The sequence below is a fragment of the Rattus norvegicus genome, chromosome 12, assembly GCF_036323735.1.
Source record: "Rattus norvegicus strain BN/NHsdMcwi chromosome 12, GRCr8, whole genome shotgun sequence".
NCBI classification, from domain to species: Eukaryota; Metazoa; Chordata; class Mammalia; order Rodentia; family Muridae; genus Rattus; species Rattus norvegicus.
The window spans coordinates 47,075,058-47,092,757 of record NC_086030.1 but is presented as its reverse complement, the minus strand read 5'-3'; the positions used below and the strand labels follow the sequence as shown (position 1 = coordinate 47,092,757).

The 17,700-nt window shown below is 52.4% G+C and overlaps 1 protein-coding gene and 1 long non-coding RNA gene across 6 annotated transcripts in view; one reads left to right on the top strand and one right to left on the bottom strand.

Annotated features, from left to right (window-relative positions):
* Cabp1 (calcium binding protein 1) overlaps positions 1-17,700 on the bottom strand; it is a 63,701-nt gene that overhangs the window by 16,857 nt on the left and 29,144 nt on the right. Inside the window, exon 1 of one of the 2 annotated variants that reach the window (NM_001033676.1) lies at positions 6,810-7,466. The exons of the other annotated variant lie outside the window; for it this stretch is intronic. Coding sequence (NP_001028848.1) covers positions 6,810-7,403 — 594 coding nt within the window. The 5' untranslated portion in view covers positions 7,404-7,466. Of the gene's footprint in view, positions 1-6,809; positions 7,467-17,700 lie in introns of those variants that run through there. 2 annotated transcript variants of the gene reach the window in all.
* Positions 7,579-16,554, top strand: LOC134481303 (uncharacterized). 4 transcript variants are annotated; one of them, XR_010056804.1, is made up of 4 exons: positions 7,579-8,032; positions 15,173-15,332; positions 15,875-15,961; positions 16,208-16,554. It is a non-coding gene; the product is annotated as an uncharacterized LOC134481303 (long non-coding RNA). The 4 variants fall into 4 exon arrangements; XR_010056805.1 differs by lacking the exon at positions 7,579-8,032 and adding an exon at positions 9,873-11,754; XR_010056807.1 differs by lacking the exon at positions 7,579-8,032 and having other exon boundaries at positions 14,883-15,332; positions 15,875-15,971.

Here is a 17,700-nt window from a genome sequence, read left to right as displayed (position 1 = left end):
TCCTCGTCCCTCCAAATTCTCGCTTTGTCAAGAGAATTCTTCTCATACCTCAGATGTCCCGGTTTGAGCGCTGCAATCCAGAGATGCATTCCTGTTTCCGTGCAGCCAGCTTTTCCCCAGCAGGGGGCGCCAGAGATAGACCAGGAGGCTGACCCATTCCCTGGCCCCTGATGCAATCGCAGACACCGGCCCAGACTGCTTCCTCTCCCAGGGACTTTTGTCCATTGGGGTGTCTGGTCAGAAATCTCATTAGCGAAGATGGCTGGGTGCCTTGCCCAGTGGGTGGCACAAGCTTCCTCCTGCGAGGCTATAAAGGAAGTCGTTGGCTGGCTCACGATGGCTGTGATGCCGTGGGAATGGTTTAGCCAAGGCAGTTTCTCGATGCCTTGTTTGGGCCATACTCCTGGAGGAGGAGAAAAGGGAGAGGCCACTCCCTGAGCACAAAAGGAGGAGCCTGGGTGGGAACACCTAAAGGGCAGGAAACAGGGTGAAGATGCCGGACAGACAGCTGGGGAGGGGCAGACAGCTAACGGAACCGCAACGCAGTAAGGAGGAAGCACTCCGCTGGGCCAGGGGTCAGGGTCAGTGGCCTCGGATGTATGGGGAAGGATCTGGGGTTTAAGGTTGAGCCCAGGCTCTGACTCTGATCACCCTCCATTCCTGAGCTTCAGTTTCCTCCGTTAGAAAATGGGACTTTCCCTGTGTGGCTAGTACGGCGCATACAGGAAAGCCTGTGGTCCTTAATAGCGCTGATAAGTAATTATTCAAGTGGAAGAAGGAAGTAGCCTTTGCCCGGCGTTTATGTGCCGGGTGCTGTGCTTGGCTCTGGGAACAATAAAGAGGAACAGCGGCAACGGGAGTCTCCATCCTCACAGGTGGGCAGGAGAGCGTGAGGAGCACGGCTATTTAACTGTATTTCAGAGAACGCTAAGAAAGGCAAACACAGAGGCGGCTGGAACCTGCCCTGAAGTCCCTGGTGCAGTGGGTGTAGGCGGCTGAGTGCAGAGACTGTCCGCTCTCTAGGGAGCTCGAACCTGTCGCTGGCGTGAAGATCCCCCGAGAGTGGCTGGGGAAACGCTTCGGTGGTTATGTGCGCTTGCTGTTCTAGCAGAGGACCGGGGTTTGGTTCCCAGCACCCACTTCTCGCAACCTTTTGTAACTCCAGTTCCAGCCAGGCACACATGTGGAACACAGACAAGCAGGGGAAAAATAAAAAAAACCTCCTACACACAAAGTAAAAATAAGTAAATCTGGGCTGGAGAGATGGCTCAGCGGTTAAGAGCACTGACTGCTCTTCCAGAGGTCCTGAGTTCAAGTCCCAGCAACCACGTGGTGGCTCACAACCATCTGCAATGGGATCTGATGTCCTCTTCTGCTGTGTCTGAAGACAGTGACAGTGTACTCGTATATAATAAATAAATCTTTTAAAAAATGAAAAATAAATGTTAAAAAATAATAGTAACAAATAAATAAATAAAAGATGTACCGAGGGCTGGAGAGATGGCTCAGCGGTTAGAGCACTGACTGCTCTTCCAGAGGTCCTGAGTTCAAGTCCCAGCAACCACATGGTGGCTCACAACCATCTGTAATGGGATCTGATGCCCTCTTCTGGTGTGTCTGAAGACAGCTACGGTGTACTCACATACATAAATAAATAAATCTTTAAAAAAAAAATGGACCGAGAATAGAATGCCGAGTCAGACTGATGGAGATGGATCTGATTCACTCTGGTCTTCTGGAACTTGTCTCTTAGATACTAACACCTCCTTGGGGTTTTTATGGGTGGTTAATGAAACAATATTCACAAAGGGCCCCACCCAGTGTCTGGCGCCTAAAACCTGTCCCCTTCCTCTGCCTAGCATTGGCCTTAAAGTACTAGATGCATCATCCACTCATCCCGTTACTCAGCCCTGGTCACTTCTGCCCCCTGCAGGCCAGGCTCTGATATAACAGGCGCTTGTCGACCTTGGCTTTTTATGCCTCTGTCCTTGGAAACTGGAGACAGAAGACAGCAAAACCAATCAAATGCTTAAAGAAAGCCCATTCGGCCGGTTTGCAAGATGGTGCAGTGGGTCAAAGTGCTTCCTGCTGAGCTTCACATCCTGAGCTGGATTCCTGGGATCTACATGGTACAAGGAGAGAACCAACTCCTGAAAGCTGTCTTTTGACCTACACTCCACACACACACACACACATGCACACTTGCACAAATACAAACATATACATGCACACATGCAATATGCACACATGCACACACACTTGCATACACACATATACACACATACCCATGAACACCTGCACACACATGCACGCATATACTTGTACACATACACACACATATACACACATACACATGCACACATGCATGCACAAACACACATGCACATTTGCACATAAATGCACACATATATACACACATGTACACACATACACATGCACACACACACTTGCACACACGTACACACATATACACACATACCCTCCATATATGCATACACATGGACACACACTTGTATACATGTACACACACATATACACAGATACATATGCATGCACAAACACACACATGCACTCACATGTATGCATACTTCTGCCTCCCAAGGGCTGGGATTAAAGGTGTGCACCACCACACTTGGCATATATACATTTTAAATAAATAAACTGTAGAAAAATTCAAAATCCATTCTGCTTTAGGGTAAGAGTGGGGTTGACACTACTGAGGTTTTAAGGTCAGCCAAGGATCCAGAAGGAGCAGATATGGGGTTTTACAGACTCCTTAAAATAAACTGGCCAGGGGCTGGGGATTTAGCTCAGTGGTAGAGCGCTTACCTAGGAAGAGCAAGGCCCTGGGTTCGGTCCCCAGCTCCGAAAAAAAGAACCAAAAAAATAAATAAATAAATAAACTGGCCAGTGGGCAGGAGGTTTGACCTTCCCTTAAAAATACAGCAAGGCTGAAGGTTGGGAGTTTCCTCTAGGAAGCGAAGAGTGCTTTGTGACACGCACCCTTTTTCTTATACTCTGCGAGTCCCTGAGCTTCTGAGGCCATGCTTCGGATTGTGAATGGATAATAGGATGAGAGGGTGAGAAGGATGAGCCCATCGCTGGTTATCCCTGATTAGCAGGGGGCTGGACTTAGGTTTTGACCAGATCTACCAGCAACATATCAACTTGGGTGATAACCCAGTGCTGGGACACTCAGGGGGAGAGCTGGGGGACACCATGAGGTGTGCCCCGTGGACACTTCTGATGACTCCCTTCCCTTCCTGGCCAGCCCAGTGCCACTCAGGTGACAGGTGTTACTGTTTATCTACTCTGTGACCTCTGGCAGGCACTGCCCTCTGGAGCCTGTGTCCTCGTTTCAAAAAGGGGAGATGACAACGCCAACCCTCTGAGGACAGACTCTGGTGAGGGTCGTGGATTCTGGGCTGAGGTTTTGAGTACCCCTGTCGATCACCGGAAACAGCTGGAGCCAAACGCAGACATCCAGACGTCCCCGAGGATGCTCATCCACTGATTCAGCCACTCCTAGCATCATGACTGATGCAAACCACAGGCTGACCTTCTCTTCCCTCACCCCAGGCCCCGAAGGAAAGGCATCAGAAAAGAGCAGGTGGAGCAGGATCAGAGATTCACGGTCCTCGTCTTTAAGACACGGGCTGATGCGGTTGAACCCACAGGACCCGAACCATCATGGCCCTGACCTATCTCTTCATCTGTACCTCAGGAACGAGGAACCCCATGAGTCACTCGGGAATGCTGTGAGGCTTTTGCTTGTTGTGTGGACACCACGCTGGTCCCTCCAGACCAAGAGAGATGCTTCTCTAGGATGGGACCAGAGCTGGGGGCGTTAAGCTGGGGCCTTCGTCTCTTCTTAAGCTTTAAAGCAAGAGCAGGTGTGTTCCCACCATAGTCTTCCAAGACCCCATATCCTGCTCACTCACGGTTGCGTCTCATGCCCCACAGTCGGGGCATCCAGGTGACATGTCCTTACCTGGTAGAACCAGGGACAGTTCACGGAGACTGAGCTCTGAGCCCATTCTTTCAAAAGCCTTCCTTGCCTTACGTGGCAGCCCTTACTCAGACACCCCTCTTTCGTGACTCTTAATTCGAGCAGTGAAATGAACAACGCAGGCTGCTCTCTAGCCTGCGCTTACCGTGAACCGGGCCTCTGATAGCCTTAACCTCCTGTGAGCCTTCACAACCCTGCCAGGTAGCCTTTCCTCGGTCTCATTCCTGGATGAAGAAACCACGGCCACAGAGAGAGAATGATGCCAAGGTCACAGAGATACAAAGTGACAGAGTTGGAAGCTAGGGATCCCAGCCACCATCCCATACCTTAGCCTTGAAGCCACAGTGTCTCCCTACAGGCAGTAGAGCAACTCCAGGTTGCTGATTGGGGGAGGGGGGATCTTGCTTCCCACTTTCCCCAGTGTGGAGAGTCTATCTGGATAGCTCTACTATGCCCAATCCTGCCTAGCTCGCTCTGCTGCTACTACAAGCAGAAGGAAGGCGACCTTATAGTTAATTGGTATCAGCAACACGGACATAGACACAGCCCTGGCTTGGTGGCACACAGTGGACCCAGCTTTATACAGGGGCCTGCGTAAATCGTTTAACTTCCCAAATTCTCCTTGAGACACTATAATTCATCTCTCTCTCTTTTTTCCCCCCAAATAAATAAAAGCCCAGATGAGATAATGGTTCAAAAAAAAAAAAGGTCAAAAAATGGATAAATAAGTTAACGGCCTGAACAAAATACACTCTGCCCTAAGTGGGTCCACCCGGAACTTTCTGCATTCAGGACCCCACCTTGCCTTCTTAAGTCTCCACCCTGTCTCTAAGGACAGAATGTTCAATGCAAGACAGAGATAGCAAGGAAAGACTACTTCCTCCTGGTCAAAGGAGACCGGAGGCTCTTGACACAAATCCCCCCCAGCTGGGTTTGTCGTCTTGATCCCTTAGAGGAGTCACAGGAAACTCAAACTGAATGTGCTTGGGGGGAGGGGTAGCGGGGGGGGGGCAGAAAGTCTTCGGCTCTGAGAGGCAAGAGCTTCCAGAGGGAGGTAGTAAATATTTCATGGGACCTTCCAACTCCTCGTGACTCAAGTGACCCTGTGACATTTCAGAACCTGGGGCTGGAGAATAGTCTCCACTTAATGGCTGAGCGGTTGGAGGAGGTGAGGAGCAGACGGTCGAAAGGCTCTGAGCTCAGACTGGGGCCTCTGCAGGCAAATGCTGCAAGGGTGGGGAAGCAACGGTCCTTCCCCCACCCCGCTCCCAGATCGATAGCAAGTTGAATAATCAGCCTGTGACTGGGCACCTTCCAAACTGCTGGGTCAAAAGCTCCAAAACAGCCCAGATCTTGACTACCCCCCTGCTCCCTTCCTAGTGGACCACCAATGCCTGGAGAAAGTGGGCGTTCAAGAAATGCTTGGTAACTGAGTGAATCAAAATTCCCCACTCACGACACAGCGTTTGGGTGACAACCCAGTCCAGACCCATAGATCGCTCCTAACATGCTTCCGCTCCTTGGAACACACAAACCACTGCAGTGAGCATCTTCCCTGGCACGGAGCCAGGCTCTGGCTCGCAGGGCTCTGCGTCCAAACCTCTACTCCTGAGCACCGCTAACAGGGCTCCCTGCAGGAACAAAGCCTTGTGCGGCTGGCCCCATCACACCATCCCAGCAGTCCCGTGCAACCCGAATCCACGTGCAGCTGCCTTCATGACAGAGCTCCACCTGCATTAGCCACTGCAGAGTAGTATTTTTGAAAAGAAGTGAGCAGATCTGAAGCAAAACACACGCGGCCTCCTTGTAGTACTGATCCCGCACAGCAAGCCGGGAGCTTGAGGTGGTTATCTTTGCCTTAGATCCTGCCACAGAAACGCTTAGACCCCCTGCGTCTAAAACCATGCCAGCCAGCATTCTGCAGTTCAGCGCCTCTGCTGAACTGCCTCCCTCCGTGAGTTCGATTCAATTACAGGCTCGGAACTAGAGGAAATCTTGGCTTCGCTCAGAAGTTCAAGGGTTCCTGTCTCCCCTGCGACACAACCCCCCACTGTAGCCTTGAGCTGTTTGTAAACGCCTGGCTGACTGGAGTCCTTGCGGGCAAAGGCGTGCGAGGAACAAAAACGAGTCGCCGGTGACCTCTTAGTGGCCTTCCTGACCCTAGACACAAGAACTCAGGCTTACATTTTCTCGGTCTTATCCCACAATTGCCTAACTGTCATCCAGATGGCATCCCTGGAATACCACCTTTCCTAAAACATTCTCAAGTTCCAGATAGAGCCGTAGCCCTGGGCAGACCCTTCATGCCTGCCCAGACATCTCTTCTCCTCCCCATTTTTCCAATCCCCTAACTTTCTCCAGACCTTTGAAGACACTCTAAGTCACGGCTATTAGAAATTCATATGCAAACAACTCAGCGGACTCCCAGGTCCTCCCCTCTGCCGCTCAGACTGCAAGCCCTTCGCTCCTTTGGGTCGCCAGAGGCCAGAGGAGCGGGTTGGCGCCGCCTGCTCCAAGCGCTGCTCACGACCCCGGAAAATCTCCGGGGAGGATTGCGGAGGTCGCTCCTGCAGGTGCGAGGCAGGCTCGGCTGAGCAGAGCTCAGGAAGAGGCCCGGAGTGTGGACAGCGCACAGGGTGCTGAATCAGACACGGGGGTGGCGGAGTGCCAGGGCCGCGGGAGGACAGGATGAGCCGAGGTGCGCCCCGACTGGGCAGAGCGAGCAGGGCCGGGGACGCGCCGCCGCCGTAGGGTCCCGAGCGCCGGTGCCCCGAGCGCGGGCGAGGGGCGCGGCCCTTACCTGACCGAAGGCGGAGCTGAGCATGGGGCGCAGCTGGTGGAGGAACGGGTCCGCCTCGGGGGTGCCAGCGGGAGCCGGGTCCCCGCGACCCCGCGATCGCAGGGAGCCCCGTAGACTGAGAGCCGGCGCCAGCCCCCGTTCCTCCCCATCGCGCCCGCGGGCCGGCGGTAGCGTCTCCCGGGGCCTGCAGTGCGCCTGGGGCAGCCCACGCCGGCTCCCGCGCGCGCCCTCGTCCCGCGGCACCGGCCGGCACAGGGGCCTCCGCGAGCTGGGGTCCCCGCACGTTGCAGGCGAGTCGGGGCAGGGACCGGGCAGCCTGCGGCCACGCAGCCCGGGGTCCCGCGCAGAGCTGTGGCGGGGAGCCCGGCTGCCCCCGCTCGCCGCCGCCGCCTTGAGCAGCGACGTCTTGGACTCGCTCTTGGCGATGTGCGAGCTCATCGCGGCGGGGCCCGCGCTCGCATGGCCCGGCGGGGGTGGCGCGGGGCCCCCGGAGGGCAGGGAGCGGGGCGCCCGGCGGGAGCCGAGCCCGAGGACGCGCTGCAGGCGGGCGCCGTCCCCTGGCCGCTTAAATGCGGCCCCGTCGCCGCCGCCCATGTGACAGCGCAGCCTCTGCGCCCGGAGCCTCGAGCTCCCGGCGGCCGGCGCTGCGGATCTGGGGGGGCAGCCTGCTGTCCCCCGAGAGCCCACCCCCGGCTCTCCCGCGGCCCAGGTGCCGCCGCGCCCCGCCCCTCGCCCCGCCCCGCGCTCAGGGAGTCCCGCTTCCGGGCGCCTCTGGTGGCCAAGGGGGCGCTGCGGCACTGAACAGGAGCACGAGGGAAGGGGCTGGCTAACCTCCCCCAAGGAGACTGGCGGAGCCCCTTATCATTCCCGGAGGATCCCTCAGTGCCCCGGATTGGCCGGTCGCCCCCAAAGTCAAGCAAGGGTGAACTTTCCAGAGAGAACAACTTTGGCCATAGGACCAAAGGGGTGCAGGACGCTAGAGGATCAGCCAGGAGGCAGGCACTCTGTGACACCACCCAGACAAACGCAGGAACCAGATGACCTGGAAGGATAAAGCTAGGAGTGTACCTATGCCGCTTTCATCCGCCTTCCACACAGTGTAATCGGGACTAGGATTGCCCAGGCAAGCCAGCCACAGAATTTACAGTTGACCCAAGAGGAGCCAGGTGGCGTCTGGCTGCAGCTACCTGTCCTGGAAGTTCGTGGTGGTGGTCAAATTCCAGGTAGGACCTACTTGCTATGCTTCTTTCTCTGTCCAACCACCTCCTGCCCTTCTAGCTGTAGAGAGACTCCTGCCCTTGGTAGGCAGCCAGGAAGTCACACTGGGCTGGTTTCAATCTTAAATCCCAGCTCTGCGGCTTGCCCCATCTGGGTAGCTTGGGCAAGTGTCATCACCCTCCCTGAGCCTGTTTCCTCTCTTCTGTGAAGCGCAAATGATTCTTTCAAACTAATTTCGGGGTGACATCAGAAGACACGGTGCACACGAAAGACCCGAGCGGGAGCTGGGACAGGGCGCCCATGCGGTGAGCAGCCTCTATCTGGTCTGTACCTCCTGAGGCCCTTGTACCAAGGTGCTAAGTAGTAGGGGAGTTAAGATTTGGAGGTGAGGACCTCTGTGTTCTAGACTCTGCCCATGCTCCGTCCCTACATCCTGCTCACTGCTTAGCCTCTTTAGGATCGATGGTCAGACTCCCAAAAGAACGCGGGCTTCGAGGAGGACCCTCTTTTCTGCATGGACACGTGCAAGAAAGGTGGATTGGGATGTGGTGGCACAGGCCCGCAATCCCAGCAGGATTGCTACGACCTGGAGGCCAGCTTGGGCTTCGGAGTAAGAACCTGTTTAAATATTTTGACTCTTGAGGAAAAAAAAAAAAAAGAAAGAAAAAGAAAACCTGGGTGTGGTGGCTCGTGCCTGTGCACGCAAGCACGCACGCACGCACGCACGCACACACACACACACACACACACACGCGCGCACACGTCTGTAATCCCTTGGGAGTTACAAACAGGAGGATGAGAATAAAGAGTTCTAGGCCAGGCTGGGCTACGTGAGACCCTTTCATAAAAATGAATGAATGAATGAATGAATGAATTTAACAGGCAAGGTGACACGCATATTTAATCCCAACACTCAGAAGACAGAGGCAGACAGACCTCTATGAGGCCATCATAGTCTACAGAGTTATAGACCGGTCAGGGCTACATAGAGAGACATGTCTCAAAGCGAGCACACAAACAATTACGAACAAACCAACCAACCCCAGGATGGCCCGGGAAAGCAATTTCACAGAACAAAAATGAACAAGGAAATGAAGCAGCATTTGGGGGATTAAAAGACGACGTATGCACGACATAAACCTCAGGAGATGAAGAACCGAGCGGAATCCCTCAGGAGCCGATAAGCAGCAAGGGATGACTGTAAATCCCTGCTGTGCGTGTCTGCCGCTCGCTAACCTTTGTGAAGCCTAAACACCCCTGAGACAAACCTGGTTGGCCAGCCGCTCTTGTTGGAAACCCAAAGGAAGCTGGATATCTCGCGCACGGTTATTAACACAAGTGAAATAAACCAGAGTTACGCTCAGAGACTAAATGGCTGAGACATCTGTATTCCCACCCCAGATAATCCTGGGTGCAGGCTGGAGTTCCATTCCATGTGTAACGTCTGTGAATTTGCTCGGCACCGACACATATGTATGCGACCAGGTACCATACCTGGAATCTGCCACCCAAAGATGTGCCCGACTCAGTCAGCAAATACCTGTCCGTGCGTCCAGCCCTGCAAGGGTTGGAACTTGGGCCTAGCGTATGCTGGGCGACCACTCTGACGGTCCGCTATGCCCCCAGACTAGATGGTGTCACTGGACGGCAGACACCTCTGCGTATGAAGTAAAAGAAACAGTTGTGTCTCCATCTGGGGAAAGATGGATCTGACCAAGCAGATGGATTCAGTATCCGGAGGAGAAGAGAGCTTGCTGTGTTCAAGAAGCCACCAGATAAGGAGGGCTGAAGGTGGGGGAGGGGAAGGCAGGGGCTAGAAGCCGCATCACCCCATCACCGTGGGCGTGAGTGGAAATATGGCAGCAGGCAGGTCTCGTTCCAAAGTGCAGGGGAGAGGTGCTGAGGCCGGACTGGGGCGACAGTTGGTGGAGGAGGTGTGAGAAGGGGTGAGACTCATGAGATGTCCAAAGAATGGTAAGATCCAGACGGGCAGGGTGGCAGGTGTCTGAAACCCCAGAACTCTGGAGGCTGACACTGTAGAACCTGGGGGTCAAGATCATCCTTGGCCACACAGAGTTTGAAACCAGCCTGGGTTATGAGAAACCCTGACTCAAAGCAACACAAGCAAAATGTCATATCCATTCCTTCTTCTTTATTCTCCAGGAAACACACATACACACACCACACACACACACACACACACACACACACACACACCACACACACCACACACACCACACACACACCACACACACCACACACCACACACATACCACACACCACACACATACACACCACACACACCACACACACACCACACACACATACACACACACACCACACACACCACACACCACACACCACACACACACCACACACCACACACACACCACACACACACACATAGCACACACACATCACACACACACACCACACACACATCACACACACACACACATCACACACACACCACATACACACACACACCACACACACACCACACATACACACACACACCACACACACACACACCACACACACACACCCCACACACCACACACACACAGCACACACACAACACACACAACACAACACACACAACACACACACTACACATACACACACAGCACACACACAACACACACACTACACATACACACACACCACACACACACACCACACACACACAACACACACACACACCACACACACACCACACACACACATAGCACACACACATCACACACATACCCCCAAACACACACACACACCACACACATACATACCACACACCACACACATACACATACACACAGCACACACACACACAGCACACACCACACACACCACACACAGAGCAAATGGAGGAGAAATACAACTGTGATATAAGGAAACCAGGCAATTAGGAAATTACAGAATTACAGGCTGGGTTCTGTGGAAGCCCAGAAGAGAACCTTCAGGGAGACAGAGAAAGCGGCAGAGAGAAGTGACATTTGAGTGGCCTCTTTGAAGGGCAAGAGGATTCTGTCAACTGGCTGAAGAGTGTCTGGGGAAGGTTGTTCCACATGAGGGTTTCCGGACGTCCCCTACATGGATGGCTGAGTGTACTTGGGAAAGTGCCTGGTCACTGAGGAGGGCGTAATTAAAGTTGTGACATGGGCCAGGAAAGGTGCTTAGAATGTGACATTGGAGAGGTCGCACTTTATCTCACAAGCAATGGTGAATCCTTGAAGAAGCCGGGGATAGGGGTAGGGTATGGATAATGCTGGCAGAACTGCATTTTTTTTTTTTTTTTTGGTTCGTTTTTTCGGAGCTGGGGACCGAACCCAGGGCCTTGAGCTTGGTAGGCAAGCACTCTACCGCTGAGCTAAATCCCCAACCCTGCAGAACTGCATTCTTGGTTGTTATTTTGTTTCGGTTTTGTTTGCTTGTTTGCTCTTAAGCAGCCATCTTGGGGTAGTTGATTACAAAGACAGGAGGAGCGAACAGATCGGTTAGATCAATTAGGTCCACAGGACTAACGGAAGTTAACCAATGGAGCTTCCTGGTCTTCATCTGGGCTCACGGGGAGGGGCGGGGCACAGTGCAGGAATTCTGACTCGTCAGCTCTGCCTCAATGTCCGTGTGGGGGAGAGTGCAGTCAGACAGACAGACCCCGGCAGTCCGTGGACCAGGCACCCTACGCACCCACCGTGTTCTCTCTGAAGCTAAGACAAACTGGCATCAGGTGTTACTTCCCACAGGGGTGTGGTGGAGGAGGGAGAAATTCTAAGGGAGGGTCCAAAGGTTCAGCGTATGAGTTAGGAAAGCCTTGACCTGGGGACCCAGGAGGAGGGGTTTCTGAGCGTCCAGGATGACCCGAGCATGTGTGTCTATGGCCTGGACTTCAGTGTGGGGCTCAGGAGGCCAGGGCCATTAGCACAGTGAAGCAGCACAGGAAACGCCGAGCAGAGGGCAAACAGAATCAACAACAGAGAGACAGCAACATGCCGCTGTCGCCAGCACAATAGGATCCTCTTCCCGAGGGTGGGGGGGAGTTACATTCCAAAAGGTCAGTAAAGAGCTAGAGAGGCACCTCGGCCATTAAAGGCCAGTTCACACTTCCAAATGTCAAGCGCTTGGTTCCCAGAGAGCAAAGGAAGTGTTTTTCACTGAGATGCGCGGAAACCCAGCCACAACCGACAAAGCGTTCGTGTGCACCTGCCGAGCGCTGGGACTAAATATCATGCATTTCCCTCACAGATACGGTTGTATTTGTTCCTTACATTTAAAAACATCTATCTACTTCGTGTGTGTGTGCCTGAATGTGTGTCTGTGCGGGCACCACACACATGCCGGAGTCTGTGGGAGTCGGAAGTGGAGTCGTGGGTGGTCGTGAGCCACCGTCTGGGTGCTGGGAATCAAATCTGGGTCCCTCTGCAAGGACAAGTGTTGTTCACTGCTCAGCCCCCACGTTTTGCTTATTTATTGAGGGGAGAGAATTTAAGCCAAGATACACACGTGAAGGTCAGAGGTCAAGAGGTCAAAGGTCAAGCTTTCTACCTCGAGAGTCCTGGCTGTTGAGCTCAGTTTATAAGACTCGGAGGAGAGTGCCTTTATCTGCCTACCCATCTCACCCACTGATTCCTTTGTTTTGATACAGTCTCTCACGATGTAGGCAAGTTGGCCTGTTATTCTCCGAATTACAGCCTACCCTGCTCTCCAACTTGTAGCAATCCCCCTGCCTCAGCCTCCTGAGAGCCGGGAATACAGTCATAAGCCGACCTCAAGTAGCTTCTACATGGGTTTTTTTTTTTTGTTTTTTTTTTTAAAGTCTGACAAACAAGTAATGTAGATTTAATGAGGAATTTAGTTCAGATGTAGGGAAATTGCAGACATGTTATTAAGGTAGAGAAAACTGTGGGTGTGGAAAGAGAAGACGGCTTGCCTCACCGATGGGGAGGTGTAATGAAAATGTAGCCGCTATGAAGTACCCTGCCGGGTAGGAACCATTTTCAAAGAAGCCTTTGGAATGTACACACCTCTCTTGCTTTCAAAGTAGTTTCCTGTGAGGCCTTGCGTACACCTTAAGGTGTTACCATACTGTATTTGTTAGGTAATTACACGCTGCTCTGCCATTTGACTGGGAGACTGAAGCCTGCAAAAGAAAAAAATGCTTTTGGAGTTCTGGAAAGAAACCTCCTCACCTTGTAAGGGCTCTGAGACAGGGAGGAGGGGCTGGACCATGGCATCAATCCAGAAGATTGCATTTGGCTGTCTCATGACTCAAGAAAACTCACAAAGGAGTTTGGCAGGGAGAAGGCCACATTCCCGACCTGTCCATGGGCCCATCTCTCTTGGAGCACCGCTGTTTGATGGCAGCAGCCAGCTCCTTCAGAGACTGCTCTCGGCCCCTGCAGTCTTGCAAGGCTGCCCCGCTGGTGTTTACACGGTGGGGCCTGGATTAATTCTCTGGGACACCTCACCCTCTGCTTGCTTCTTTCTGTTGTCAGAATCAAATTCTGCTCTTAATCTCCCCTTGTTTTCAGATCACACAAATCACTCTGTTGGGTTTCAGAAATCTGGGATTACAAACTGTTCTCAGGACTCCGAGGTCATTGGTGAACACGGGAGAATTTTCTCCTGGGAGGCGGAGGGGATGGTCTGGGTACTAAATAGAGGATTCCTTCCAAAAATCTGCCTTTGGCCATCAGTGCTCATTGCTTAAGAGGATTTCAAGATTTTCCAAGTGAAATGAAAAGGAGCCTGAGGTCTAAGAACGCATATTTGGGTCAAAACCAAATGGCGCATTTAAGGCCAAGCATGTCACCATATTTATATAATTCAATAGAAACCACAAAACAAGCAGGAGAGATTGAGCAAAAATAATCAATACTGACAAGAACAGACAACTGGAACAGCCTAAAGGTATAAACTATGGTTTTTCAAGATGGCGGCATAAGAACTCATTTGTTCTGTAGATGAAGGAGAGGGAAGCCTGTTATTGTCATTCAGGCTTAAGCAAAAAAAAAAAAAAAAAAAAAATCAAAGAGAGAGAAATTCTATCCCATACTGATCATTGATTGCTTTCCTCTCATTATATTATTTTTTTTTTTTTGGTTTTTTTTTTTTTTCGGAGCTGGGGACTGAACCCAGGGCCTTGCGCTTCCTAGGTAAGCGCTCTACCACTGAGCTAAATCCCCAACCCCTATATTATTATATTTATGTATTTGTTTATGTGTCTATTTATCGTAGGGAGCATGGAGGTCTTTGTGCTTATAGACACGCACTAGGGGGACCCAGAATGCCATGCACTTCGGTTGTTGCTTCAAGGGAAGGAATGAGAAACCCATTCTCTGCCCAGATGGCTGGAGCAGATGTGCTTTCTAACCTGGTGGCTTTTGTGCCATCTGTGTGGCCTGGGATGTTTCATCCACTCTCATAAGCCTGTCCATCTATAGGGTTCATCTTTACAGAGGGTGATGTGTTTATAAAAAGATAGAGAGAGGGGGTTGGGGATTTGGCTCAGTGGTAGAGCGCTTGCCTAGCAAGCGCAAGGCCCTGGGTTCGGTCCCCAGCTCCGAAAAAAAAAGAAAAGAAAAAAAAGATAGAGAGAGGGGGATATGTAGGTGTGGTCAGGTATGGGGAAGGAGGTGCCTCTGTGGGCCCGTGCTGAGGCATCCCTTCCCCCTGAGGGACTGGCCAACGATGGTGTAGTATAGAATAGAGTTTATTCAGGGCATGTGGAAGGGAGTCAGGAGGGTAGTAGAGGCAGAGAAAGGGAGAGGGAGAGGGAGAGGGAGAGGGAGAGGGAGGGAGAGGGAGAGGGAGAGGGAGAGGGAGGGAGAGGGAGAGAGAGAGGGAGAGGGAGGGAGAGGGAGAGAGAGAGGGAGAGAGAGAGAGAGAGGAGGGAGGTAGAGGAGTAGAGGCCGTCCATGAGCATGTATGTGGGGAGAGAGTGGGGACAGGAAGACAAGAGCAGGAGCAAGAGAGCAAGGGGGCAGGGCAAGCAGCCCCTTTTATAGTGAGTCAGGCACGCCTGGCTGTTGCCAGGTAACTGTGGGGCGGAGCTTAGACAGAATGCGAACAGAGGGCATCCCACGGACTTTACTAAGAGTTTTGATGTTATCTGGTCTGATCTGTATTTGGCTTACTTTGCTCCTCAGAGAGTGATATAGGCACGCTCTGTTGCGTACTCCGGATTGAGTTACTCATCCCCAAGAATGGCTTCCGTCCGGTGGCGCGCCGTGCTTGAACACATCTAAAATACACAACTCCCGGTCGACACTGGCTACAACACATCATGCATGCACATAGAAGTCAGAGGTCAGTTTGCTGGTGTCAATTCTGTCTATACCACGTAGGCTCCGGGGATTGAACTCAAGGCCATCAGGCTTGGCATCGGACGAGGGGCCATTTTGCTGGCATTGGTTGCTCTTTTGGTAAAAATGGCGCCTCTAAGCTACGGTTGTAGCTCGAAGGTGGAAAGCTTGTCTGGCACTCAAGGAGTCCCAGTCCTGTTCCCAGCGCTGCACACTCAATCGATCTCCAGCTACCAGGAAACACCGCCATCTTGCCCCATTGTGCGTACGCTTCTTCACCTAAGGAGAGCTGTTCTCCCTCTGTCCGGAAATGTGACTGGTTCAGGAAATGGTGGTCCCCAGTGCCTTCCCCTCCCCCAGCCCTTTTGTGGCTGGGCTCAAACTCACCACCCTTAGGTCTTAGCCTCTCAAAGGCAAGGATTTCAGATTGCACCGCCATGCCCGGCTCCTTAATTCTTCAAGCCTGAATGTGGAGAGAGCTGAGTCAGCCAGAGGCAGGCTGACTCCGTGACAGGCTGCAAACTGGCCTAAATTTCTGTTTCCCAGAATCAAGAACCCAGATCCAGGAACCTGAGGTCAGCCAACCACCGCCTCGGGCATCCAATCCCAGGGCACCTTGTCATCCGGCCAGAAGTAAGAACAGGTAGCTCAAATGAGTGAGCTGCCCCACTCCCCTCCGGGGGTGGGGGGAAGTCTCCAGAGTTTAAATGATTGTAGAATCAGACACCCCCCACCCCCACCCCCACCCCCACCCCCACCCCCACCCCCACCCCACCCCCACCCCCGAGACAGAGCTGACCAATCAAGGTAAAAGCGCACACAGCCCTCCCTGGAATTCTCCTAACAGGCAGTAAAAGCGGAGGTCTCCGTTTCTCTCAGGTCCCAAACAGGAAGACCCCCCCACGCAGGAAGTTCAGCTGAAGACGCATTGTTTGCTTTTGCACACTCTTTGAGCCTGGGGTATCGTTCTTCAGAGATTCTTGGACCCTCACCATGTCTTACACTGCAGTGCTCTCTCAGCCAAGCGTATATGACGCACACAACACACGTCACCGTAACGTCGATGGAGTCTCCATTAGGCAAAATGCAGCCCAAGTTCAGACGACCTACTCCAATCACAGCACCCCCCTTTACCCAACTCCTAGCACGATGACCCTAACGGCATCATAGATACTCGTCTGATGTTTATTTTATTTTTTATATAAATTACTTTTATTTTACATGAATTGGTGCTCTGCCTGTATGTATGCCTGTGTTTGAATATGAAACAAACAGACGAAATACAAAAAAATCAGATGTCCTGGAGCTGGAGTTATAGACAGTTTTGAGCTGCCATGCAGGTGCGGGAATTGAACCTGGGTCCTCTGGAAGATCAGCCAGCACTCTTAACAGCCGAGCCCTTCTCCATCCCTAATACTTATTTTTAAATCCATTATGTTTATCTATTTAGCGTGTGTGTGTGCACACGACCGAGGTCAGAGGCCAACTTCTGGGGGTAAGTTCTCTCCACCACGTGAGTCTTGGGGCTCAAACAGGTTGTTGAGGTTCTCTTCTGGTGTTTTCCCCTCTGAGCTGCCTCACCAGCTCTCACACTTAGTGAGAGAATACCACATAAAAAGAGCCAAAATGACCCAGAGCTCCCAGGGACTAAACCACCATCCAAAGAGTACGCATGGAGGGACCCATGGCTCCAGCCACATATGTAGCAGAGGATGGCCTTGTCGGACATCTATGGGAGGCAAGGTCCTTGGTCCTGTGAGGGCTCAATGCCCCAGTGTAGGGGAATGCCAGGGTGGGGAGGCAGGAGGGAGGGGGTGGATGGGTGGGGGAGCACCCTCCTAGAAACAGGGGGAGGGGGAGAGAACAGGGGTTTTCTGGAGGGGAAACGGGGAAAGGCGATAACATGTGAAATGTAAATAAATAGGATATCCAATAAAAGAAAAAATTGCAAATTCAAAACAAACCAACAAACAAAAAGAATCAGAACGAAGGTGGGAGTCATAGAGCACACCTGTAAATGCATTTGGGAGGTTGGAGCAGGTGGATCGATAGCCCAGGGTCACTCTCGGCGGCTATCGAACAAGTTCAAAGCCAGCCTGAGCTAGATGAGCCACCCTGTTTAAAAAAAACAAGGGGTTGGGGATTTAGCTCAGTGGTAGAGTGCTTGCCTAGGAAGCGCAAGGCCCTGGGTTCGGTCCCCAGCTCCGAAAAAAAAGAACCAAAAAAAAAAAAAAAAACCAAAAAACAAAAAAGGACGTCATAGAAAATTCTTATTAGTCTTAGGGGTTGAAGTGTGGCTCAGTAGGTAGAGTGACTGCCTGGCGTGCACAAAGCCCTGGGTTCAAAGCCATGCTATATAAATCTGGGTGTGA